The sequence below is a fragment of the Rousettus aegyptiacus genome, unplaced genomic scaffold, assembly GCF_014176215.1.
Source record: "Rousettus aegyptiacus isolate mRouAeg1 unplaced genomic scaffold, mRouAeg1.p scaffold_m13_p_16, whole genome shotgun sequence".
In the NCBI taxonomy this organism is placed as follows: domain Eukaryota; kingdom Metazoa; phylum Chordata; class Mammalia; order Chiroptera; family Pteropodidae; genus Rousettus; species Rousettus aegyptiacus.
The window spans coordinates 40,309,243-40,334,693 of NW_023416291.1; the positions used below are offsets into that span (position 1 = coordinate 40,309,243).

At 50.2% G+C, this 25,451-nt stretch overlaps 1 protein-coding gene across 4 annotated transcripts; it reads left to right on the forward strand.

The window, feature by feature from the left end:
* The first annotated feature begins 1,856 nt into the window (after nucleotides 1–1,856).
* Nucleotides 1,857–22,785, forward strand: TPM4 (tropomyosin 4). 4 transcript variants are annotated; one of them, XM_016157768.2, is made up of 9 exons: nucleotides 1,857–2,123; nucleotides 6,971–7,096; nucleotides 11,418–11,551; nucleotides 13,782–13,899; nucleotides 14,469–14,539; nucleotides 15,459–15,534; nucleotides 17,301–17,363; nucleotides 17,447–17,516; nucleotides 18,430–20,181. In XM_016157768.2, exons 1-9 carry the CDS (start codon nucleotides 2,010–2,012, stop codon nucleotides 18,510–18,512), a joined length of 855 nt encoding a protein of 284 aa, XP_016013254.1. In that variant the 5' UTR covers nucleotides 1,857–2,009; the 3' UTR covers nucleotides 18,513–20,181. The 4 variants fall into 4 exon arrangements, with proteins under 4 accessions (XP_016013254.1, XP_016013251.1, XP_016013255.1 ...); XM_016157765.2 differs by lacking the exon at nucleotides 18,430–20,181 and adding an exon at nucleotides 21,474–22,785 and having other exon boundaries at nucleotides 1,886–2,123; XM_016157769.2 differs by lacking the exons at nucleotides 1,857–2,123; nucleotides 6,971–7,096 and adding an exon at nucleotides 7,376–7,612.
* Nucleotides 22,786–25,451: the final 2,666 nt, after the last annotated feature.

Consider the following 25,451-nt stretch of genomic DNA (forward strand, 5'->3'; position numbering starts at 1 on the left):
ATGCTGCAAGTCAAGTGCTCAGAATAGCATCTGGCACTTGGTGAGCACTTTGTGAACAGTGTTCCATTATCCACCTCTGCACAGCCAGGATGTGGGGAGGGGTCTGAGCTGGGCCTCCTCAGCTCTTACACAGAGAGAAACCAATGTCTCAAGAGTATGAGCAAGGTTCCAGAATGTTCTGTTTGCTACCCTTTTGGAACCTATGCCTTTGGGTGGGGAAGTTCTCATCATGACAAAGAGAAGGAAGCTAGCTTAAGGGGCAGCGAAAGAATCAGGATGGGGCAGAGGGAAGCTGAAAACTCTGAATCTTGGCCTGACCCCCTAACTCCCCAGGGGCAATGCCCACTGCCCACTGTCTTTATTCCACTTCCTCCGCGGCCTTGGGCAGGAAACACGGAAGCCTCACTACCTCCACTCCATCCTACACAGAAGCCTTGATGCTGGGCTGGGGGTCCAGGGATCTGTTCAGAAGGGCTTCCTGGAGGAGGAGACTTTTGATCTGGGCTCCAAAAGATGAGTAGAAGTTTCCTAGTTAAAGAAGTATGTATGAGAGAGAGAGAGAGAGAGGGAGAGAGAGAAGCATTTTAATCAACAAGAATTTTCTGATCTTGTGGGGGCCAGGTATTCAGGGGCTCACAGAGAAGACCAAGGCACAGGCCTGCCTCAGAGCAGCTCACAGTCTGAAAATGATGATCAAACAATAATAGTAAGAGTACTAGGTCCCACATTTTGAGCATGTGCTGCTGGGGCTCAGCACATGAGAGGCACTCTGTGTTTGTCAATGAATGAGTAAATAAACCTTTCTAAAGGCAGTGAATCCTGCCCCAGTTTCTGGAGGAGAGAGGGAAGTCACAACAGGCAGAGGAGACTGAGGATGCAAAGACCTGGTGGTGGGAAATGGCAGCTCTGCCTGGGAAGCTGTGGGAGGAGCTCTGAGCTCCAAGTTCGGGAGAGCTGGGAGTGGGGGTCGGGGTGGGCAGGAGGCCTGAGTGAGAGGCTGAGGGGCGAAGGCCTCCTGTTGCTGAGGATGCCGGACTCTGAGTGGGGGAGGGAAAGCATCTGCCTTGGCCTCTGAGAGTTGCTGAGGGAAAAAAAAAGCCTAGGTCAATCTCATCTGGTGAGCTGGACCCATAGGAGGTGTGGGGGAGGGGGGTGGATGAGGAGAGAGAGGGAGACATAAAGGAGACAGAGAGAGAGGGAGAGGGGAAACTGAAGAGCTAGAAAGGGAGAGAAACAAAGAGATACAGAGAAAATCAGAGAGAAAAAGAGATGGGGAGACAGACAGAGGGAAATGGGGATAGACGCAGAGACGTGGAGGCACAGAGACACGAAGAGAGATAAAGGGACAGAGAGACAGAGAGATGGAGTGAGACGTAGATTAAAAAAAAGAGATGGAGAGAGACAAGAGACTGAAAGATAGAGACACAGGGACAGTTACCAAAACAGAGACAGAGACAGAAACCCTCCAGAAAGAGCCCCCTAGGGCGGTAGCAGGAGATGGCATGGGGGCCTGACTCCTGATTCCTGGTGGCAGGACCCAGAGGGAAGGAGAAGGAAGGACAAGAGTCTCCCCGGCCCACCCACATGCCCTCTTCAGTCCTTCCAACCACAGATGGGAAAATTGAGGCCAGCCGGCAGCCCACAGGGGGTCCTCCTGGGCCAGCGCTGTGCCCGCATGCTCACACGGGACCTGTGTCACCAGGTTAAAAATGGAAACAAGTTGGACCATTTTTTTTTTCCTTTGAGAAAATCTCAGGCCCAAATAAGGTGCGGGCTGCGGGGCAGCCGGTGAGCTGGCCAAGTCCTCCTAAGCAAGCGAGTGGCGGCTGGCCCGGCTAGCCTGGGCTTGGGCCTCCTCCAAGACTTGCCCAAGCAGGGCGGCACACCCTGGGGAGGCTATAAGGGCTTCCACTCCACCCTGCTGCTCACTCGGCAAAAGCCACAGACCCCGCCACAGACCCTGCCACCTGTGCCCCTCTCGGCTCAGCCGCACCCCTCTCGGCCCAGCCATGGAGGCCATCAAGAAGAAGATGCAAATGCTGAAGCTGGACAAGGAGAACGCCATCGACCGGGCAGAGCAAGCGGAGTCGGATAAGAAAGCTGCTGAGGAGAAGTGCAAGCAGGTGAGAGGCCAGCTGCTGGGCCATGCTGGGCTGCCCAGTACCCGCTCTGCGCTGGCGAGGCTCCAGGCTGAGGGTGGGGGTCTTAGGAACCTTGGTACCTTGGGGTTTGGAAGGAGACAGAGGTTGATGCTCTGGCAGAGAAAAAGTAAGGGATCATTGTCTTCCCTGGAGGGGTCCCTGAGCTGGGAGAAAGGGGTGACAGGACCCACCCAACAGGGTCAGCAAGAGTCAAGTGAGTGACAGGGAGAAAGGGCGTTTGCTAGATGTGTATGTGCAAACATGAGTGTGTAGGTGTGCTGGGATGAGTGTACCAGTGTGGGTGTGTGCACCGCATGGGGAGGCTGGAGGATGCTGTGTGTGCATGTTTAAGGGGATTTGTATGTGTTTGAGCATTTCTGTGTGTTCATTTGTGTCTGCGCCAGAAAGAGTGCAGAGCAATGACGGTGGCTGTGAGAATGTGTCTAGAGAGACGTGTGAGTGTGGCTGTTGAAAAGTGGCCGTGAAAAAAGTGCGGATGTGTCTGCCAGTCCGTGTATGGAGGGTGACGTCAGCGCTGGGTTGTACGTATCAGGGAGAGGCTGGCTGTGCGTGTGCTTGTGCAAAACTTGGCATGATTAATGTCATGCAAGTGTCAGGGCAAGTGTGTGTGTCAAGGTGTCGGCGTTGGCCTGTGTGCCCTTGTCGGGGTGAGTGTTTCTGTTGGGCTGTGTGTGTGCCTGTTGAGGAGAGGGTGGCTGTACAGAGCTCTATGTGTATGTGGGTACCCTGTGCCCATGTGACTGTGAGCTTGTGGGTCCACATGGGTGACTGCCTTGGTGGGGTGGCCAAGTGCGAGTGTGTGGCTGGCTGTGATTGGCTGCAGGGGCAACTGGTTGAGGGTCTGAGATTAGGGTGGGTGGGGAGTTGAGAATCTGGATGAGGCTCTGCCCATCTGGGGTGCCCCTGCCATCCCTGCTCTGAACCCGGTAGGGCGAGGCAGGGCTGCCTGTAGCAGACAGAGGCTCTGGACCCAGAGCTTTGGGGACAAGAGTCCCAGGAGGCTCTGGCAATATGAGTACATCAGGGAGCTAATGGAGGGGCAGTGGCAGAGGTCTGGGCTGGCAGTCCCAAGGCCATGGCTTGGGGCAGAGCAGAAGTCAGTTGTCTGGGTCTGGGTGGCCAGAGCAGCCAGTGGGAAGAGTGAAGGGGATCCTGCCCCCCACAGCGTTCATCCGCACCCCCAGGTCAACTGCTAGGCCCTCAGGAACATCAGGGTCTCAAATAAGCCCCAGGAGCCACCCAGGACAGTGATACCAAGTGCCCGCCCCTGCCTCGCCTGGGCACCAGGCCAGCTTGGCAGCTAAAAGTACAGGCTCTGAGCTCAGACTGGCCCCATTCAGCTGAGTGCCCTGGAGCAAATGCCTTCACCTCTCTGTGCCTTGGTGGCCTCATGTATGAAATAGGGAAGTGACAGTGGTGGCTCCCTCACCGCTGTGAGAGGATTAGAGGTGACTGTGCAGGTAGAGCCCTTGTCCCCACGCCTAGCACAGAGTAAGCACTCAATAAACGCAGGCTGTTTCCTGCCTCGCCCTACTTCCCCTTTGGGTTTCTATCTCCCAGTGTCCTAGGGCCGCCCCAAGTGTCTGTGACACATCCATACAGGTCAGTCAGCTCCACCCGAATGCTCCCTAGCACAAATGTCCCTCTCCCTCCCTGTACCCCTCCCTGGCAAACACAGACGCCCATCCTGTGCTGGCCCTGAGCCGCCTGCTTCCGTCCATCATTCAGCTCTCATCTGAGTGGCTTAGCTAGGGATTCAGAGACAAGTAACTCAATGGCTCTCATTTTCCCTAAGGTGTGAGTGACTGATACAGCATACTCTACCAAGGCAGACACAAGTTCAAAAGGGAAGGTTCCTCAAAGCCTCCAGCCAACTGTGTGGCCAAGGAAGCAGGGACAGGTTATCTGGCTTTCAGCTGGATTTTCATTCTGTTCTTTTTTTTCCCCACAAAGCCTCTCATTGGGGTGGACTTCTGTTCAAATCCAGGTCGGATCATCTTCTAGGTTTGTGACTTAGGGAGCATTACTGCCTCTCTCTGAGCCCTCAGTGTTCTCATCTGAGAAATGGGGCAATGTCTTCCGATGGCCAGGCAGGGAATCCAAGACCTTAGAAGTCCCAAGCAAAAGCTAGAGTCCCATGGGGCCAATGGCCAGTCCTGCCTGGGAACAGAGGCAGGAGGCAATGAGGGACTCAACTTACCCAGAGCGCCTTATGCTTCAGAGGCGGCCAAGCATGGATCTTGGGACCAGCCTGACTCTCAGGGACCCTGCGGCAAAGTCCTATTTCTGGGCTCCATCTGTCCAGTGTGGAAACTTGACCGAGAGACACACCTCTCCTGCTTCCTGCCCACTCCTCTCCCAGGGCAGTGACATCCGTCACAACTGGCCTTTGACCACACATCCTGCCTCTGCCCTGCCCAAAGCCCCATTTACAGGGGCCAGGGTGTGCAGTCCGTGACCCTCCCAGCTGTTTTGCAGGCAGGGAAACTGATGCCCAGAGAAGAAAGGGACTTGTTTGAGACCTCTGAGAGCCAGAGCAAGGCTCTGCCCACCCAGCAAGGTGTCACACAACAGCATATACTTTGTGTGTGGAATTCAGAGGGAAAGGAACCCTGTCAGTCTTATTTTTCATAAGGACTCCAACCACCAAAGGGTTTGGGATTGAGTCATTGATTCATTCTGAGAATTTCCCCCAGGGTTCTTTGGTGAGAGTCATGCCTTGTCCCATGCCAGACAATGCTGGGGCCCAGAGCGACCTTTGCCCCAGGCCTGACCCCCAAGGAGCCCCAGGCTGAGGGAGACAGAGCTAAACATGAAGGGCCACCCTCTGTCTCAGGGGTCCGGGCTAGGTGAGGGTGGGACAGGGACTGGAGGGTCCAAAGGGGCAAACTGCCCAGGGGATGGGGCATTGGTGCTGGGAATGGAAAGTCAGTGGGAGGATGGAGTGCTGGGCAGTGGACATAGCCTAGTGGGTCAAGCAAACCAGCTGGGAGGCAGTCTGACAAGAGTTCAAATCCCTTATCTGCATGGCCTGCGGCAAGTCCCCTCCTCATTTGGGGTCTCAGCTTACCCTTCTGTAATGTGGGCCTGCAGTAACAGGCCTGGCACATTCTAAACACTTCATAGCCCCCAGCCTGCTTTATCCCAGTTCCCCTCCCTGCCCCCAACTGTTGTCTAGATGTTGCCCAAAAAAGTTGTCAAAACACCAATCATCTTTGTATGTACCCAGATGGGGTGCTCAGAAACCATATGTCAAGGCTTCCATTTTGCAGAAGAGGAAACTGAGGCTAGAAAAGGGAACGGGGGTCATACAGCTGGAGTTTGGAGTCAGGCTTCCAGGCTCCTTGCCTGGAGCTCAAGATCAGGCCCTGGAGATCCTGATTTAGGGCTGAGCTGCTGCCACCATCCCCCTCCTCTGATCCCCAATCCCATTCCCGTTCTCCAGCTCAGTGTAGGACACTCAGAGGCCCTGGAATTGGGGGTTTAAGTGCTATCACTTTGGGACAGGGGGCCTTTTAAGAATTTGCACATGCACACATACAAACACATGCTCACACACTTTGCACTTCATCTCAGGGGTGAGCATGTAACTCGCATAGGATTCCGAGCTTGATTTAGAAGCCACAGGCACAGCAGCTTTTACAACATACCCTCTTCAGGAAGGAAGAGAAGGAAGTCAGGGAGGGATGCAGGAAAGCAGGCCTGGCATGAGGGCCTCTTTAGAAATGGGTTCAAATACTGTGCTGCGTGACCTGGGAAAAGTCACTCTAACTCTCTGAGCTTCCTGCTGTGAAGAGGAAGCAGGAGGAAGCGGGGCCCAGTGGGGGCTGCCTGCCCACCCTGGGAGCATGGACAGGTTCAGGGGTCGAACCACCAAACACATAAAGTCAGATCAAAGCATGAGTTGGACTGACCACACTAGCCCAGAATTAGGGGCAGGGGAGGGAGGTGCAACCTGGGGGTGGCAGAGAAGGCTTCCTGAGCTGACCTTTGACCGATGTGGGAGTGCAAGGCAAAGAGATGGAGAGGCGAAAGGGTGTGTGGTTTGTATCCCATTGACCTGAGTTTTTCGACTGAGGGCACTAGGAAATTCTCTCAGGATAAATTTGGGAAACATTGGGGATATTTTTATTAAAATGAACACAAGCTAGATGTATAAGAACTGAAAGGATTTAACCTGAGCCTCAGAAGAAAATGGTCTTTGAGGGGTAGCTCTCTCGCAGCCAAGCCCTCAAAGTCCAGGAGTAGAGGGGTCTGCGCCCTTCAACCCTTCAGGCTATTTTCATGAGACAGTCTGAGGACCACTCTCTCGGGCAATGGGGAGCCATGACAGGTTCCGAGTAGGGGGAAGGCAAACATATTTAGAAAGGTTCTCTGGCAGCTAGTGTGGGAGGCAGAATTAGAAAGGGGATCGTCTGGGGATAGGGGGATGGTCCAGGCCTAGAGTATGAGACTCCCCCTTTCAGTTTAACCCAGATCACAGGAAGGCTGCATCCCCCGGAAACTGGGACGCAAAACTGAATGTGTGTTTCTGGGAAACGTGTCAGGACTCAAGTTTCCCCAAAGCTGCACTGGATTCCCCAAGAGTATTCGGGGACCCTCAAAAAGATAAGCACAGCTGGTCCCAGGACAAGGGAAGGATGCGAAAATCTTATTACTAGGTAGCATTTATCGAGTGCTGCATAGTCTTGTTATCCCTGTTTTATAGATGAGGAAACAGGCAGGGACAGGACTGCTGTGAATGCGGGGGACGCCCCTGCGCGACGGGGACGTGGCCCCCAACTGATGTGCCCCCCTTCTGTCCCCAGGTGGAGGAGGAGCTGACGCACCTCCAGAAGAAACTGAAGGGGACGGAGGATGAGCTGGACAAGTACTCGGAGGACCTGAAAGACGCGCAGGAGAAGCTGGAGCTGACTGAGAAGAAGGCCTCGGACGTACGTGCGGTGGAACGCGGGAGCCCGCGGCGGGGCCGGGCAGGAGCGCCAGGCAGGAGCGCCGGGCAGGAGCCTGGGGCAGGGCGGGAGGAGGAGGAAGAGGAGGCGGTGCCTCCCGGCGCTTTCTCCAAATAAGTCCCGAAAAGGGGCACTTTCCAGCTGCTGCGGCCAGCGGTGCCGACGTCAGGCCCTCCCCCAGCGGTGCTGACGTCGGCGGCCGGGCTGGGTGACCTCATCGCCCCGACGGCGGCCGGGCCGGGGGCGGGGAGGGGCGGGGGCGGCTCCGGCGCAGGCAAAGGCTCTGGGGTCCGGGCGCGGCTGCTGCAGCTCTCACCCGAGCCGAGTCCAGCCCAGCCCAGCGCCCGCTGCGTGCGCCCCCGCGCCATGGCCGGCCTCAACTCCCTGGAGGCGGTGAAACGCAAGATCCAGGCGCTGCAGCAGCAGGCGGACGAGGCGGAGGACCGCGCGCAGGGCCTGCAGCGGGAGCTGGACGGCGAGCGCGAGCGGCGCGAGAAAGTGAGAGCCGCGCCCCGGCCCCGCGCGCCCCCCGATACGGCGGGACCCCCGGTCTCGCACGCCGCGGCCCCGCGCGCTCCCCCGCTCGGCCCGGCGCGTCCCCAGCCTCACGCGCCCTTTCTTCCCTTCTCCCTGCGCCGCTCGCTTCCCGCGCTCTCGCTGCCCCCCCCTTCTTGCCCTCCCCCACGCCATTAGCCCGCCTTCGCGCCCTCGGGCCTCGTCTCTCCCGATCGTGGACCCGCAACACCCCCCTCCTGCTCTCAGGGCCGGCTGCTGAGATCCCTTTCCTCCACCGCCCTCCTTCCCCGGCCTGGGACCGGGGAGGGGGCACCGCAGCCGAGTCGGGCGGGGCCGGCCGAGCGGGAGATGGGGGGGACGAGGCCGAGGAGTTGTGCGATCCCGGAGTGAAGAGGGGAGCGGGGTGGGGGCACCGCGCAGCCATCCGGCTCGAGGCTGGCGCCGGGGTCTGGATGGGGGGGGGGGGAAGGGCGCGCGGCTGCATCTAGGAGCGGGAAGTGAGAGTGGAAACCAGCTCGCTTCCATTGTCTGGGGTTGGACTGGCTGACTCGGAGGCGGGAGGGAGGTTGCGTCGCACTTTCTCGCCTCTTCTGCGGCTTCCCGGCTCCCGCTGAACTTTCCCAGCTGTTCTCAGGGGCGCGGCGGCGACGTGTCTGCTCCCGGCAAGGGGCGGAAGTTCATCCCGGAGCCGCCTGCCTTTCTCTCCCCAGCCGGTCCCTGTTGGAACCAGGGCTGCGGGAGGAACCCAGTAGTCTTCCTCCAGAAGACCCTTGCATTTGTTAGCGCGGGCCATCGACCCCGGATCGTTCCATGTGGCCCCGCTGCGTGTCGCGGGGCCTGAGGCAGATAATAGGGCCTCGCTGCCCTTTCTCCATCCCCTGACTACCCCTCGGGATGAGACAGATTGTTGCAACGCCTAGACCTGGGGAGAGATCTGCATTGGTACTTAACCCTTAGGAGCGAGTCTCCCCATCTGTAAAGTAAGAGTGATAAAAATGGCCACTCCCTAGGGTGGCTGGAGGGCCCCTGCATGGCATGTAACTTGTAATAGGTGCTACATTCCTGTGGGTTTTTTTTTTCTCCCCTCCCTCTTCCCCCAGAGAGCTCACGGTCTAATGGGGGTAAAGGAGACAGACACATAAGCTGATTTGCATTCCAAGGCGTCTCTGTTCTGGGATCATGGCAGAGAAGTGAGTGGCCATCTAGTGGGGCTTCAAAATGGAGATTGAGCAGAATCATACAAAATAAATAAGAATTTTCTGGGACAGGACACTTGGTTGTTCAAAGACTCAAAGGCAAGAAAGGGTGGAGAGGGTGGAAGCTGAGGGACCCCTAAAGCTCAGTGGGGGCCCCCAGAAGTGAAGAAGATTCCCAGCCAGATGGAATTGATTTGAGTATTGACAGGTCTGCGGAATGGCCCCAGACTGCTTTGGGGTTGGCTTGAGTTGCAGCCTTAATCCTGTAAGGGCTGCTCTAACCCTGTGTAAGTCTCCAGCAGTAGCTGGTTTGGCCTCTTTCGCACACGTAACCCTCTCTCTGATCTCATCCCAAGTTATCCCACTAGAGGACAATTACTTCTGCTTAAAAATGACCCTCAGCTGTGAGCCAAGACAAGAGTGGGACAATCCAGTTGGGAGGAGTGATGTTTTTGGAAAGTTGCAGACTTCTTAAAAAGTTCACTTTTCAAAGCATGCTTCTCTTACTTGGTCAGGATGGGAAAAGCCTGAAGAAGGTTCCTGGGCAAAGGAATGGAGCCCAGAGGGGGTGGGGGAACCTCTCAGTCTCTTGTAGAGAAAGCCAAGAGCCAGCGTGTGGCAGACTTCTGGGGCTGCCTCCAACAGCTGGTTTCATTTAGATTTTTGTGTGATTAACCGACATCTTCCTGTTCCTTTGCCACATGTATCTAGCAAGCCTCTTTTACCTTATAAGGGAAACCCTTTGTAGAGTGTAGAAGCTTTGATTACAGGAAGGGGTGGAGCCCAGAATGACTAGCAGTGACTAGCAGTTTTTCAAAAATACATATATATATGTGTGTGTGTGTGTGTGTGTGCGCGTGTGTCCACATGGAGGAATGCATCTCAGAGCTCTTTCACTTCCCGATAGTTGAAAATGTTCCCAAAGTGTGGTTGTCAGGATTCAGAATCCCCCACATAAGGAGCCACTCGCTTTAAAAATAAAAATAAAAAGATATCTCCTAAATCAAGCATCTCTGTATGATCTTAAAAATCATTTCCTTGACTGCTAACGCGTATGGAATTTCTTGTTGAGGTGGCGAAATGTTCAGGACTTAGTGGTGTTGGTTGCACAATTTTGTGAATGTACTTAAAAAACATGGGGGGGAAATTCAGTTCCTGCTCCAGTTGCTGAAGGAGTTAAGATTCATGCCATTGAAAAAGACTAATGGGCACCCACTCATTGGAAGGAGTGGGTGACATTTCTTAAGAGTACATCAGTGGTTTTTAATGGATCCTCCCTCCAAACCAGTTTCAGAGGAGGCCGCCATCAGGCGCACCTGTGGGAGCTTCCCATCTATCTGCTGCTAGCACTCTGGAGCCGAGAAATGTTGCCTGCTTGTCTCTGTTTTGGGGCAGCTCTGGCCTCATTCTAGTGCTCTCTCTTTCTCTCTTTTTTTTTCTTGCTGTATAAGGAGAGGGAGTAGTTTCACTTTTACAGCCTGCCCCAATTCAGAGATTCTTTATTTTGATATGAAGAAGCCAGTGTGGCTTTTGGGGGGCCTTCACTTCTCCCCTCAATTGAGCCCTGTTTCACCCACTCTCAGTATCCCTTCCTGAGTGTTGGTGGTCTCGAAGCCCCCACAGGACTCAGGATGCAGGTTCAGTAAGGGAAGAGCCCTGGGCTGGGGCACCAGGGGCCATTCCCTACCAACTGTGGCACAAAACAGAACTACTTCACCTAGCTGGGCCTCTTGGTTTTCCCATCTGTAAAATGGGTGAGATACGTGAGGAGGATTAAATAAGGCAAAGTCATAGCTGTAAGAGCTGCCTTTTAGTAGGACTTCCCACTTGCCAGGTATAGTGCCTCACCCTTCAACAGGGAGGCTCAGAGTGGCGAAGCAGCCAGCCAGACACCACGTGGTTACAAACTGGCAAAGCACGCCAGCACTTGATGATCCTGGAGTTCTGCTTTTATGCACACCCCACCACTTTACGTTCCTCGTGGGGGGAAACGCCTTGAAAAGCCAGTAACACTGTTCCGACATCTCCATGCCTATAACCAAGATTTCTTTCTTATATCTTTCTGTCCCATCATCTCTTGGCCAGAACTAATTAAGTATGGTGTCCTGTCTGGGCTGCCTCCTCCCCCACAATGTATGACTAGAATTTTTTTCCCCCAGAATTTAACCGAAGGCTCCATCTTGCATTTATTTTGCCATTGAGGTCACCAGGAATAGACATTATATTGCAGGGTGAGCCGGGTCACCGGTGGCCTTGTTCTCTGGGAATTCCATGCATGGAGAGGCCAGCACAGCCTCTCACAGCATAGGGTTTACTTGTCTCTCTTCTATGTCGACTTAACTTCCCACCCTATTCTGGGACACACACCTTCATTGGTGAGTGGCGGGCGTGTGCTGACGTTTTCGGGAAAGATCACATAGAAAATTCACATCCTCCAGACAAGAGTGTGAATTTCTTAACCACTTGGGTTCCTGGGTGGTCTCTGGCAGGGGGATTGGGTCAGCTGAGGGGAGGGTGCCATGTGAGTGGGGAGCTCCTGCTGCTGGCTGGCCTGTTACCTCCTAACCTGGCTGTACCTCTGACCTCCCCAGGCCGAAGGGGATGTGGCAGCTCTCAACAGACGCATCCAGCTCGTGGAGGAGGAGTTGGACAGGGCTCAAGAACGACTGGCCACGGCCCTGCAGAAGCTGGAGGAAGCAGAAAAGGCTGCTGATGAAAGCGAGAGGTAAGGAAGCTTTGAATCCGGTGGCCTTGGCGGCTTCTGGGAAATGGAATGAGAGCAAGTGAGATCACATGACATGCTCACACGTACGTCCATACAGTGTGTGACAAAAACTCCTTATAAACCATCACGCTGTGTAGGTGTTTTGTCAGGGAAAAAAACTCCCAGGCAGAGGAAGGCAGGAAAAATGGACGTATCTTACTACGAGTGTGACTGTCACTGGTGATCAGTTTGCAGAGCCTGAAATCCACTGTGTCTCATCCATGTTTTTAAGACATTAATTTCTCGGGTGATGTGAGATGGGGCAGATGAAAACGTGGAACGGGCCATCTGCATGGATGATTGTTCGTGCTGTCAGGCAGGCTTTGGGCCACTGGACGGTGACAACAGTATGTCAGGGACACGTGCAAACTGGCACCATTGACGAACTTGCAACTGACGGGCTCCTCACTTCCAGAGCATGAGCGCTGCGTTCGGGCCCCCAGCCAGGTGCTCCGTCCTCCAGAGCGTGACATTTCTCTGGCACAGTTCTCTCAGACTGTGATTCACAGAAGCAGCCGTCGCTGAGTGGCGTAAATGGGTTCTGTCTGTGGCAGTAGCGTGGGCCGGGCTGGTGATCATTGTGTGTCTGCCACACCATCCCACTAGAATTCTCACTTGACCAATGCACCAGGGTTTCCAGGATGAACCCCTCCAAAGGATTCATTTCTGATCGTGCCGTTGTGACCATAAACTGGGGAATCTTGGAGATCGACAAATTTCTTCCCATGTATGGAATAGCCGGTGCCGAGGGCGCAGACCCCATGGCAGGGTCCGCTTCAGCCACTTGGTAGAGGGAGAGGGGACGGCCATGGGGAAGTGTGAAGCATCTTGTCACAAGGTACTCGTGGCTGGGCCCGGGGCCTGGCTTAGCTGCTGCCTGTGTGCACTGCCACACTAGCCTGGCCAGATGTCTCACTTCCAGGATGTCCCCAGGACAAACTCTGAAAGTTGAGGAAGGCCTTTTGCCTGTATAACGTCACCAGAAGACTTTGGTGAAACCGTTGTTGGAGGCTGATGTTTTTTGGTTAAAGGAATTTTCTACTCAGAAGCTGGAGAATATAGATTCAAGTCCTTCCACTGCCATATACTGTGTGGCCTTGGGCAGGTCACTTTGATCTCCAGGACCACAGAGAACTTTCTAAGCTCGCTCACCTGCTGATCTAGTGGCCTTGTCCAGGTGTGCAGCGTTGTGACAGTCAGCTGAGAATGATAGTGATAGCCCAAATGGAAGTATTTATCAGACAACAGAAGTATGCGGCCCTCTGCTCCGGGCGGACACACCAAACATTGATATATTATCCCAGGTCAGCTTCTTTGGAGGGGCTGAGCTAACCTGGTCCACGCCAAGCAGCGCAGGTCAGAGTGAGCTCCTTTCATGGTCAGCCAGCTGAGTTGTGGGAGACTTTGGCCACCCCAGGACATATCCTCTTCAGGATCTCCTCATCCCTCACCTCGTCAGTACCTGCCTCTTACCTAGACTTTCCACTGCAATCCATCCATTGTTTTGATTTCCACTCACTCCTGTTTTTGAAACCTTCCAGTGGTTGGTTCCCTGTACCCTCAGCATAAAACCCTTAGCATGTCATTCAAGTGCCCAGCCTGCAGTCCGGCCACCCTGACCTCCTCCCGTGTGTGTCATTCCTCTGGGATTTCTTATACAGCTCCCTCACTGAAGAATAACTTTCCCCTCCTCGTTCACTTGTGTACTCTCTTCTAGAAAGTCTTCCATAACACGTGCATACCCCTTTATCCACTACAACAGACTTTATCTGTCCCGTAGCCAAGCCGGCCCGAATCTCTAAGCACACCGTAGTAACAAAGTACAAGTATACCCTGTTACGAGTTGGAAGCGGTATAGACTGGGAACATTGACTGTAGACGCAGACCACCAGCTCTGAGTCCCAGCTCTGCTATTTACTATCTCTGTAACCTTCCACAAGTCACTTAGTCTCTGTGAAATGGGGACAATGTACCTAGTACTTCCTGGGACGGTCATGAAGTTTGAGGCACTTAGAGCAGAGCCGAGCCTTAAGTAAAGATGAAGTGCACGTGAGCGGCTCCACAGTTTCCTCTCTGGAGTCTGCTTCTTGGCAGATGTCCGAGCAGTGTTTGGATGAGCCAGGGCATGGAGGTGTGTGATGAGGCAGTACTGTGTGTGTGGTGGCGGTAACGACCAGGTTGCCCCTTGCAGAGGAATGAAGGTGATAGAAAACCGGGCCATGAAAGATGAGGAGAAGATGGAGATCCAGGAGTTGCAGCTCAAAGAGGCCAAGCACATTGCAGAGGAGGCCGACCGCAAATACGAGGAGGTGAGTGGGGCTGGCAGATGGCGGCAGCAGCAGGAAGTGGGGAGGAAATGGATGCATGATAGGGAGACCCTGGGGCCACCCAAAGGAAGCTCTCAGCTAGGTCAGCTGTCCATCTGCATCCACATCTGTTTTTCCAGAGAAGCCACTTGGCTGGGAACTGTATCTTCCACAATGCCAAAAGATCCTGGGGAATTCTGTGACGCTTTTCTGACGACTTAGGGAAGTCAGTCGACCAGATAGATCGCTTTTTGTCCCGTAGCTGGGTGTTTAGCACAGTTTGGCTAAAATTGAGGATCATGGTCCCCAGCCATGGGTCTTCAGACAGTGAAAGCTCAGTTCCCTTTCTGCCTTTCTCCCTGGTCTCAGCTCTTCCTTCGCCTCCTGTCTGCCTCACTCGTGGGGTCCAAGGGACAGAATTTAGATATTCTCTAGGACAGAGTTGAAGAAGCAGCAGAAAGCCCCATGCTGGCACATAGTCTGTGCTCAGCCTGGCCGTGTGTATGGGGAGGGTATCCTACTAGATGTGGCTGTTGGGGGTCAGTCTCTGATGTTCATTTCTGTCTCTACAGGTAGCTCGTAAGTTGGTCATCCTGGAGGGTGAGCTGGAGAGGGCAGAGGAGCGTGCCGAGGTGTCTGAACTGTGAGTGGCAGAGCAAGACTGAGTGGGCCCCAGCTCAGCTCTTGGGGCAAAACCGGGGTGAGGGGGGAAGTTGGTTGACACCAACCAGGGCCTCTGGTCAAGTAGATGGGCATCTGGGACACAATGCTCAGTTTTTTCTCCTTGCCCCTGTGGCTGACAAAGAGATGGCGACTTGCTGTCCATGTGTTGACTCTTCCCACAAAAGTACTGGGAAGTAGGAGTGAGACAGCTGATGGCAGAGAAGCTTCATTCTCCCAGAGAAGGTATCTTAGGAAGCTGTGCCTTCTTAACAGAAAGCTGACCTGTGAAATGCAGGCTGCTTCTCACCCATACCCCTCAGTGTTTAAATGCTTTGCTCCTGATGTCATCATTTGGCCATGACACATTCCTGGGCGGAGGGGTCAGGGGCAGTGAGAAGTTTGACCAGAATCCTACAAGCTCCAACACAACAAAAATCCGCTTCCCTGGGCCCTCCAGTTCCGAGAAGCATCCCGCATCCATGAGTGGGATCTAGTTTCACAAATCCGTTCGGAACTTGCTTCCTGCAGTGTCTGGAGTAAACTCTGATTGCGGTCTCCCAGCCTCCTGCTCTCCATTTCATTCCTACACCTTCCGGAGTCGGCCTCATCAATCATAGATTCCACAAGCCCCTGTTGCCTCAGCCTTGGCAGGAGGCCAGGAGCACTCTACAGACCTTCCAAATATCCTTGGCCTGCCTGCCACGCCTTCTCCTGGCATGATAGGGTTATGATATTATGATAAGTACTCAGGCTCTGACCCAGCAAAGGCCATTAACATTTTTCCTACATTCCTCATGGGGGCCCCAGACAGTGTGGTTTCTTCCTTTGGAAAATTGCTTTTAGGGGAATTGCCTGCTGTAAAGGAGGAAAAGACACAAAAATCCTTTGTCGTTGTGCAGAAAATGTGGCGACCTGGAAGAAGAACTCAAGAACGTCACTAACAACCTGAAGTCGCTGGAGGCCGCCTCTGAAAAGGTGGGTGGTTGACCCGAACCGGAGGGTGATTGGCTGCACTTTCTGTTTTTTCTCCCCCGGGGGCTCGGGAGCAGGCCTGGGTGTCAGGGCTTGGACCTGTATTTGCTAATGGTAGCTTTGGGGCGCCCAGCAGCTGGGGTTTTCCTCCCACAGAAAGGGGCATTCGGTGGCTCGATTTCCCTCCTCCTTGGGGTCTCAGCACCACTTTTATCTCCATTTCTCATGCGGGCGAAGGAGGAATGTGAGATGGGTGCCTGGTCAGGCTCCCTGGGGGGATCTGAGCGTAATCCTAGAAATACAGAGCCCCATCCTCACTTGAATTCCCTGATTCCTCCAGAAATAACCTTCTTGAAGATGGAGCAGGAGATATCAGGGGTGGAATTTGGGGATTTTTAGGCTGAAACGGCACCCAGAGCAGTCGCTGCAGGACAGGATCACTGCGGAGCGACGGGCAGTCTTCACGGCGCAGCCCGCCCCGCCGGATGTCCCATCTTCACCTCGCCCTCACTCTCCCTCCTCCTGCTGCCCTCTAGCCACGCCGAACTTCGGTTTCACACCCCTTCCATGTTCTCTCATCACCTCCAGTTCTTTGAACTGGCTGTGCACTCAGCCTGGAGTGGCCTTTCCTTTTCTCTTTGCTTGCTAACCAGCTATTCATCCTTTAGACTTCTGCTTAAACGGCGCTTCGGAAAAGCTTTCCCCGATTGCCCATCTAGGTTGGGCGTTTCTCGGCTGCATTGCCCCACCTATATCTTTCCCAATCATGACGGTGGATCATATTTATCATAATCGCTCAGTTGGATGCCTGTCTTGTTAGATTGTAAACTTTAAAGACAGGATCCATATCCGACTTGTTGAGAGCTGTGTCATTAGTCCTAGCCTTGTGCCTTGCATAAATCCGATGCTAGGATATTTGATGAATAAATACAGTCCAGGTGTGCATGCCAAATGCTTCTCGAGGCCACAGAGATAGAAGTTACAGTGACAATATGGCCTTTGCTCTGCCAGAGCTGAGTCGAGTGGAAGAGACTGACAAGGTAACAGGGTGTTTTGGAACTTCAACAGAGGGACCTTGGAAGGTTGGGAAAGGTGTCATAAGGTGACCTTTCAAAAGGCTGTAGAGCATCATGATGGCCAGGAGCTCAAATTTCAGAGTCAGGTTCCAGTCTAGGCTTGGTCACTTGATAGCCATGTGACCCTAAACAAATGACCTGACTCTTTACTCAAGTATAAAATGGGATTGGGGCTGTCCAGCAACATAGCAAGCAGTCGTTAAGTGTTAGCTGATATTAATTTGAGTTGAGCCTTGAAATACATGATTTCTTACAGTAGTAATAGGGAAAGGAACATTCCATCCTGGGGGTGCGGGGGTGTTCCATCACAGACAAGGGCTGGGAGACGAGAGAGTACACCGGATCTATTGAGGAAGCAGCCAGTGCCATAGGGAAGTTGGCAGAAAATGGGGTCGGAAACAGATGTGAACGGCCTTGAGTAGCCTGTGTTTTCATTTCAATCATCAGCCCCACCTTTATCACACTTCTGTCTCAAGCTGTCCGCTCAGGCCTTCGGATCAGTACCATCCAAAAGAGATTGTCCAAAGGGCCTCTGAGTTTTACACACATTTCTTATTCCTAGAAAGGTGCCTGCCTCTCCTTGACTTCTTGGGCATGTTCATACTTTTCTCCAAGGAACAGGGAACTGGTGTTCTTTTATGCTTTTTTTTTTTTTTAATGTTTTTTAAAGTGGTGTTTTGGTTTCTCCCACAGTATTCTGAAAAGGAGGATAAATATGAAGAAGAAATTAAACTTCTGTCTGACAAACTGAAGGAGGTGAGTAATCTTACCCAGCTGGTCAGGTTTCCCCTGGGGCTGGTCTTGGAAGCAGTCGCAGTGACTCCCGTCTTTTCCTTTAGGCTGAGACCCGTGCTGAATTTGCAGAGCGAACGGTTGCAAAACTGGAAAAGTCAATTGATGACCTGGAAGGTATGAAATTATCATCTGAATATGTTTGCTCTGCCTCCCCCTACCTGACACATCCACAGAGTCGGGGGAAGTCTGTGCAGGGGCAGAGTTGGGCTTTGTTTGCCCTAGGACAGTAAAATGCAGCATGATGCCACATCTGGAGGTCTGGAGCACTGAAATTGGACAATGCAAATCAAATTCAGACTTGGGTTGCCATTGTTTGAGACGTAAAATATTTTTGGTGAATTAGCTCCACATGTGAGTATAGAGACCCAAATATGGCCAATTTAAAAAAAGAACAAGTCTTTAGATAGACTTTCCTTCCATTTCCTCATTTCTGAGGGATGCCTTGCATTTTTTAAATGCCTTGCATTTTTACAGAAGCTCTTTCCCAGAGCGCTCAGAGTTTATCACCATATGAGAAAATGGAAATATAGAGAATGTAGAGACTAAATAAAGACTCCAGTCTACAAGTCTGGTGCCCACAGATTCCAGAATTTCTTGTAGAGTTCCAACTTTTAAAAAAATTTTGTCCTGTGTTCTTCATGAAATAATTCAGGGATTCAGATCTTAGGGTTCAGACAGAATCTCCCGAGCTGCCTGTTTCACCCTTTGAACCAGGTGACATCATTAAAAGTCAGAAACACCCCGGGGCGGGAACCAAATGCTCTGTGCATTTCTGGGTACCACTCTTAAAGGTTCATTACGGCTAATCCCCTGCAGAACCTTTAACCACTTAGAAATCACTCTGTCAATCTTTTGTTTTCTCATTTGTTTTTTTCATAGGATACAACTTCCTCTTAGTTCATGCTTTGTTTTCTCACTTTTTTTTCTTCCTTTCATTGCTCATCTTTGGCACACCATTCCGACCCTCGTGTCCTGTTCCCTGTACCTCTTCTTCTGAACTCTCTCCCCGGGGACCTCCATCCTCTAGATGAGCTGTACGCTCAGAAGCTCAAGTACAAGGCTATCAGCGAAGAGCTGGACCATGCTCTGAACGACATGACCTCTCTCTGAGAAATAGCGCGAGTGTTACCCTCTGTCTTAGCAATACTGAAGTCTGCCTTCTCATTGTGGTGCCTATTTCCATGGGCTTCTAGAAGCTCTCATTTCCTGCCTCCTGGTTTGACCTTCCAAGCCACCTTCCGCTGTGTCTGTGACTGAAATAAAGACGGGCGGTCCTCATCTTCATGCCCTCTCATTTTCATTTTTTCCACTTGCCGCTTTTGAGCCGTAGTGGCTGTGATGCCCTTGACCATGGCTGCAACAGAAAGTGGTGGTTCAGATGAAGAGCTCATTTCAGAAAGAAAATTATGCCCATGTGATTCTTTGATGATATGAAAACAAAAACCAATTTGGCACGAGCTCTCAGATGCTGGGTTAGCTAACTATCTGCATGGCAGTAGCAGTTTTTCCTCATATAGAAATTGTTTTGAGTGCAGCCTCACCCACCCTCTTAAGTAGCATAGAGTTGGCAGAACTTGCAAAAACCAGTAGGCTTGTGTCTAAAAAGAGGCTATCCTTGAACGGGGCTTGCTCTACGGATTCAAATAGTGGCAGTGGCATTTTGGTCTCTTTATTTCCTCCTCTTCACGTTTGTTTCTCTGTGTTATATTCTGAGAATGCCTAGGGGGTTCACTGTTACTGGAACATCTATCCAGCTCCCAATCCTGGGAGGAAATTCACTCATGAGCTCACCTCTATACTTTGCCCTTAAGAAACTACCCTACAGGGAATTAAAGAGTATCCCGTTAGCAGGGAAAGGGAGTAGAAGCTGCTGGAATGCCCAGGAAAGGTAGCAAGGTGATCCTTTTCTGAGTTCCAGAGTTGCCTGAGATGCTAAAGCCTACCTCCCCTCATAGGTAAATTGACTAGAACCAGGAGCCTTGGTTTGGTTGAAAAAAAAAACTTAAAAGTTAACCTGTGGGTGCTAAAAGGTCATGGTTATAGTGACCGAAAGCTCATAGATTTTTCCGAGAGTCCAAATTTCAAATGGTCTATCTAGTTCCCCCCGTACCCCACCACTATTACCTCAGATTGTCCCCAAAACACTAACATGTCGATGGCCGAGCCACATCTGGCATGGAAATCTCCAATTAATGTCATCAATTTTGGGTCCCTATAGCTTTTTATTTCTTATCGTGTGATTTTTGATTCAAGTAGAAACCTGTATCCCGATTCTTCTTTATATTCATTGCTCCAAAATTCATCTCCCCTAAATGACCCTACACCCTTCCACTCCCAGCCTCTCCCTGTTCTTAGCTGCCATCTACTGGGAACTTTTGCATACACCACTCCCTCACATACTGCCATACATTGGTCCCTGGGAAGATTACAGACTGTGTGGGGGTGGGTATTTTCTGTTTGCTCTGTCTGCATATTTCTTCTGGGATTTTTCCAAACATTCGTAGCCTCCATTCTTTGAAAATAACTTCAACCCGGCCTCCGCAGTCACTCTGCCTAACTAAGCACCTAAGTGGAACTTCATTGACAATGTTGGTGGCTGGTGGTTCGGGCTACTTACTACCTGTTGACAGTCTATGGGCCTGTCACGATTCTCAAGGGCAATTAACACTTTCCGGGAAAGTTATTCTATCTCAGACCTAATAAAGTAGATGCCAGGAATCCAGGGGCAAGGTGAAGTCAGGATTCGTAGTCAGGGTATCTGGGTTTAGATTCTACCTCTCCATTAACCAGCTGTGTGACCTCGAACAAGCTACTTTGCTTCTCTGTAAAATAAAGGTAGTATCTCTGTTATTGTGAGGATTAAATGAGATAATGGAGAAATTGCCTCATAGTAGTAGGCACTCAATTACCATGTGTCCTTTTAGACCAAATAGATGTGGGTCACTGTTTTCTCTCTGGTAGAATCCTCCCAGATCGGTGTGGCTTGATTTTTCTTTTTTAAGTGCCTTATCTAATGAAAGGTTCAGTAGTTGAAAGGCAGCTAGCTATCTTGCACAGTCATGTTTTTTTCTCTCCGAAATTTTCCAAGCTGATCCTATCACATTTTATGAGACATTTTGCTTCCCTACAGTATTTTAATGAGTCTTGGCCTAGTCCCTTATCGGCTGTCACTCATGGCAAACCAGTTCTCCCTCATGCTCTTTCATTCATAGCTCTAAATGGCATCTTTTTTTTTTTTTTTTTTAATTTATTTCATCAACTCAATCACTTAATACCATACCCATAGTCTGGCTTAAATTTCAGTCATGTCGCATTTACCTGGGGTTTAACCATATTGCTATGGACACATGGACATAATAACACAATTATGCCTGGGATTTCAACAGCCATTCCAAGAAAGCACCAAAAGAAAGATGGGTTACAGGATTATATTTTCCTCCCAAAAGCTCAAGGACGAATTAACTGGCACTAAGGGAGAAATATATTAAGTCAGCCATATCTAGGACTAAAATCTTATGTTTGTGTAGCACTTCATAAGTTCTAAAGCATTTTTCATTTCTTTCTCAATAACCCCCTTACCACGCATTGGTGATGTTATCCCTATTTGACAGATGGGGGTTGAAACTGAGACCTAGACAGGTTAAATGGCTTACTTCAGTGGCACAGCTGGAGCTCAGATCCAGGTGTTCTGACTCTAGAATTGGCAGATTTAGCAGATTAAAATACAGGATGTCCAGTTAAATTTGAATTTCAGATAGGCACTGAATAATATTTTTTGGCAGAAGTATATCTCATGCAGCATTTGGGATATATTCATACTAAAAAATGTACTTGTTTATCCAAAATTCAAATGTAACTGAACACCCAGTATTTTATCCTGCAATCCCTATCTAACTCCCAAATTTGGTATTTGTTCTCTATTATTTCATAGTGTTCTGTGAAATAATATAATAATTAAAATGCTACTTTCTGCTATGACTTGTTCTGGCAGTGTGGAGTTTAGAAAATATTTTTTCCCTTTAACAACGATATTTATTAATTTATTTTTTTCCTACTCTTAAACCTCACCAGAAAAACTTGCCCAGGCCAAAGAAGAGAACGTGGGCTTACATCAGACACTGGATCAGACACTAAATGAACTTAACTGTATATAACCAAAACAGAAGAGTCGTGTTCCAACAGAAGTTCCAGACCTCTGTGTCTTTCTCTTCTCTTGTAAGAAGTTTCCTTTGTTACTGCATCTGTGCTTTGCTGGAAATGTCAAGCAAATTATGAATATGTGACCAAATATTTTGTATCAGAGAAGCTTTGAATACCAGTTAAATTTAATTCCTTCTTTTCTTTTCAAATGATACCAGCTTTTTCAGCTCTGTTTTTATCCTTAAATTGCATTTATTCCTAAGGTAGGCAGGGTGTTTCCTATTGAACATAGTATCTTAAGACTGAGGGTATTTGGTTCCTGGGCAGTTAGACAACCGCACACTTTCAAATCAGACTCCAATGTCTAGTCACCAGTTAATTTAAAAGGTTGAAGAATAGAACCTCTGGGCCACTGTTAGATACACTACGGGAGGCCATCACATTAAAATGGGTGGGGGTTTTCCATCCAGAGCAAGGTGGGGTGCTATTGCAGGAAACCATAAACCACAGATAGGTTAATCTAATCATTCTGGCTCTTTCCCACATTCGGCCGTTCAGAACAAACATCCTCTGAGGAGTCAGCATGAGAATGCTTGGGAAATAGTCATAATATTTGCTCTGATATGAGGCCATCCACTCAGCAGGAACAAATATAGTAGATTTTAGTCTTATTCAGGGGAGCCATAGCGAAAACTGCTCACCATCAATAATTGAGCAAGAATGCTTTTCTATTAATAAACATTGGGCAGAAGGGGCCTCTCTGGCAGTAGAGATAAAGTAACTGGCCTAACTTCATTTCTTCTGGACTTTAGGGAATGATAAATTGAAGAATTACATGTCTAGGACTTTAATTCCTTCTTTAGGACCAAGTTAATAAAAGACCAGGAAACTCCTGATTAAACTGGATATGGAGTATTTTTGTAGACAGACAGCTGCACATTTTGGCTTTGTTATATTCTTATTTCTCAGTTAACATCTCAGAGCTGAAACATTCCATATTCCTCAGCAGTGTGGGGGGCCAACTCAAGTTTACAATTCTGACTAAAAATCACCCTGCTTCTAGCTTTATCCTCCTCTGTCCCTCACTCCTATTTATTATGCATCACACTACCTAGGAGATACACTAGCAAATTGTGCAATTGAATAAAGCCCACACCTTCATTTAGATTCTTGCGACTGTATCATATGTAATAGTATCACTTTTTCTACGTTTTGGTCAAATAAATTTTTACATAAACTAAAATTTGTGTGAATTTCAGAATGCGTGGAGACATATAAGGCATTTTGGGTCAACGAATGTGAATGGGGTAGAGAGATAACAGCCACAAACTTAGTAAATTTTATTTATTAGCTTTATACCATGACTTCATGATATAAGGATTATGATCTCTTATAGGGTGAGAACACTTTGCCTCAGTAATTTTAAAGCTCTTGTCCTTTATTATCCCCTATCCTGCTGAGCCAGGCTGTGAAGAATGAGTAGGATTTTAATAGATGAGATGGGAGCAGGAAAGATAGTCCCTGTTGCTTGAGTCAGGAAAGGTTTGGGAAAGGCCTGGGAAAGGTTTTCTGTATGTTGCAGATATAAAAGAAAAAAAATAGGAAAGCTGGAAGATAGGCTGGGTCCGTGTTGATGAATTTAATTTGGTCAGGAATGGAGAGCTATCGATATTGGGGAAATCCACTTAGCATTCACTTCAGGAAGGACTAGAAAGGGGTAGGCTAACGGCAGGAAGACCAGTTAGGAAGGTGTTTCCATTAATTCAGGGAGGTGCTGACCATGGAATAAAGAAGTCTGAAGGAAGTTAGTTACTCACAGAGTTAGCTGACTGGATGGCAGAGAAAGAGGACAGCAGTTTCACTACCTGAATTGCTTTGGCATTTGCCTCAAGGTCTAACCTGAGGGATGTGGGTAAGGAATCAAAAATAAATGAAAGCCTTTAAAACACTGATGTAGTATGCAAACAACTTTTTGTTACCAAGTACAGTTGCAAACATTTCCTGCTATTCACCATTTAGCTGACACTGAGTTTGTTTAGGATGAGAATATCGACATAATCCCCTTTTCTAAATCCCCTACCATTACTAGATTGAGGTTCTTTCTACCTCCCCACCCCATTGGACTGTAATCTAACCTCAGGGTACCATTTGTCATCCTTCTGCCTCAGCACTTAACACAAATGTTCAATGTTTAATAAACTGATGTGTCTTAGCTCTTGGGAAGTTTCCAAGTGCCACGAAGTGTGGGTGGGAAACAGAATGTGAGTTTAGGACCAGGTTGTGAGGGCTTTATCTTGCCCATAGACCATGGCTGGATATCGGGTAAGTGCTTTAGAATGAACACACTACAGGGTGGAATCTGGATTAGAGAATGATCACAAAGACCAGTGGATAGATGTGATGATCTGATGGGCAATGGAAATAGAAGAGTAAGATTTAACGGCTATTTAGAACCTTGAGAACCAGGGCGTGAGGGATGAAAGAAAAGTCTCAAAAGACAATTTAGGTCTCAGCCAGATTATAATTTAGGTTTCAGCCAGATGATAATTCAGGACAAGCTAGTGTGAGATGACGAGGTCAGTTGTGGACATGCTGAATTTGAAGTATCTGACAAATCCAAAGGCAGATGCCGAGGAAGTAGTTGGATGTGGAGGGATGGGTGCCCGATGCATTCTCTAAGAAGTGAGAATCACCAACGTGGGGATACTAGAAGCCACCGGGAGTAAGTTCACTCTAAAGTTTGAATAGAGACAGGAAGAACCATGGGAAACACGAACGTTTAGGGTACAAGCAGAAGCCCCAAAAAGACTGCAAAAGAATCTGAAAAGCAACACCCAAAGGGGAGGTGTAGGTGGCAAGTGGAGAAAGGGGCAAATAAAATGAGCGTGCCAAGAAAAAGAATTGCCAGAGTCTTTGGTCAATAGCATCAAATACCAAGCAGGCTGAAACCTACAAAATGGTGTATGGTTCTAGCTGAAGCTTTTCCTAAATAGATTAACAGAATGGGCTGAAGTAAAGGGAAGGGAGCCTCAGAACTATCTCTTGGAACAGCCGGGGCCAGCCTCTAGGTGTCTCTGATGGCTCAGAGGGTTTAGCCCATCTCTAAGAAGCAGGAAACCGTGTTCAAGACCTTGGCCTCTGAAGCTTGTTGGTCTGAATTTGAAACCCAACTTCCCACTTTGGTGTCTGAGAAAGTTCACCTTAGACTCTCTGGCCTCGGTTTTCTCACTATAAAACGTGGTTAAACCGTAATACCTACCTCAGCGGGTTAGGGTGGGAACTAAATATTTTTTTTTTTTTTTTCTTAGTGTTGACACGAATGGCGGGCACATAACCAATGTTCCTAAATGTTACTAGTAATTCTCGCTATCCTAACTCCTTCGGCTGGTTCCAAGCCACTGAGGGCTGACTGCGTTCGGACAGGCGAGGTTCCAGGGGAAGAATTGAAGGCAGAAAGTGGTCTAGACAATCTATAATTAGGTCCGAGGACGTGTTCTGAATTGTCTCGGTGCACGCAGGAGGTGGTGGGGCCAGTTGTATCTGAGTATCTAAACAGGTCCCCTGGCCGGCGTTGAGATCCCGGAGATCGTCTTGGGGGAACCTCGCTTCGAGTGTGAAGAGCCCCCTAAGCTCCTTTCCTCTTCTGCTTACCCAGGCCTGACGCAGAGGCCTCATGAAAATACTACCAAAAACAGCGCCTTCCCGCGCTCGTGCTGGCGGATACTGAGCCTGCGTGGCCGAGAGGCGGGAGCCAGACACCACGCGCGTGCGCCCTCTGCTGGCGCCTAACGGACTCTCCGGCGCGCGTGCGCACGCTGCTCAGATCCCGCCCACGGGTTGCGGGCGCGCGGAGCCGTTGGCGTCGCTCCTCGCGCTCCACCTCCCCTCGGTGTCGGGGCGGGGCCTCCC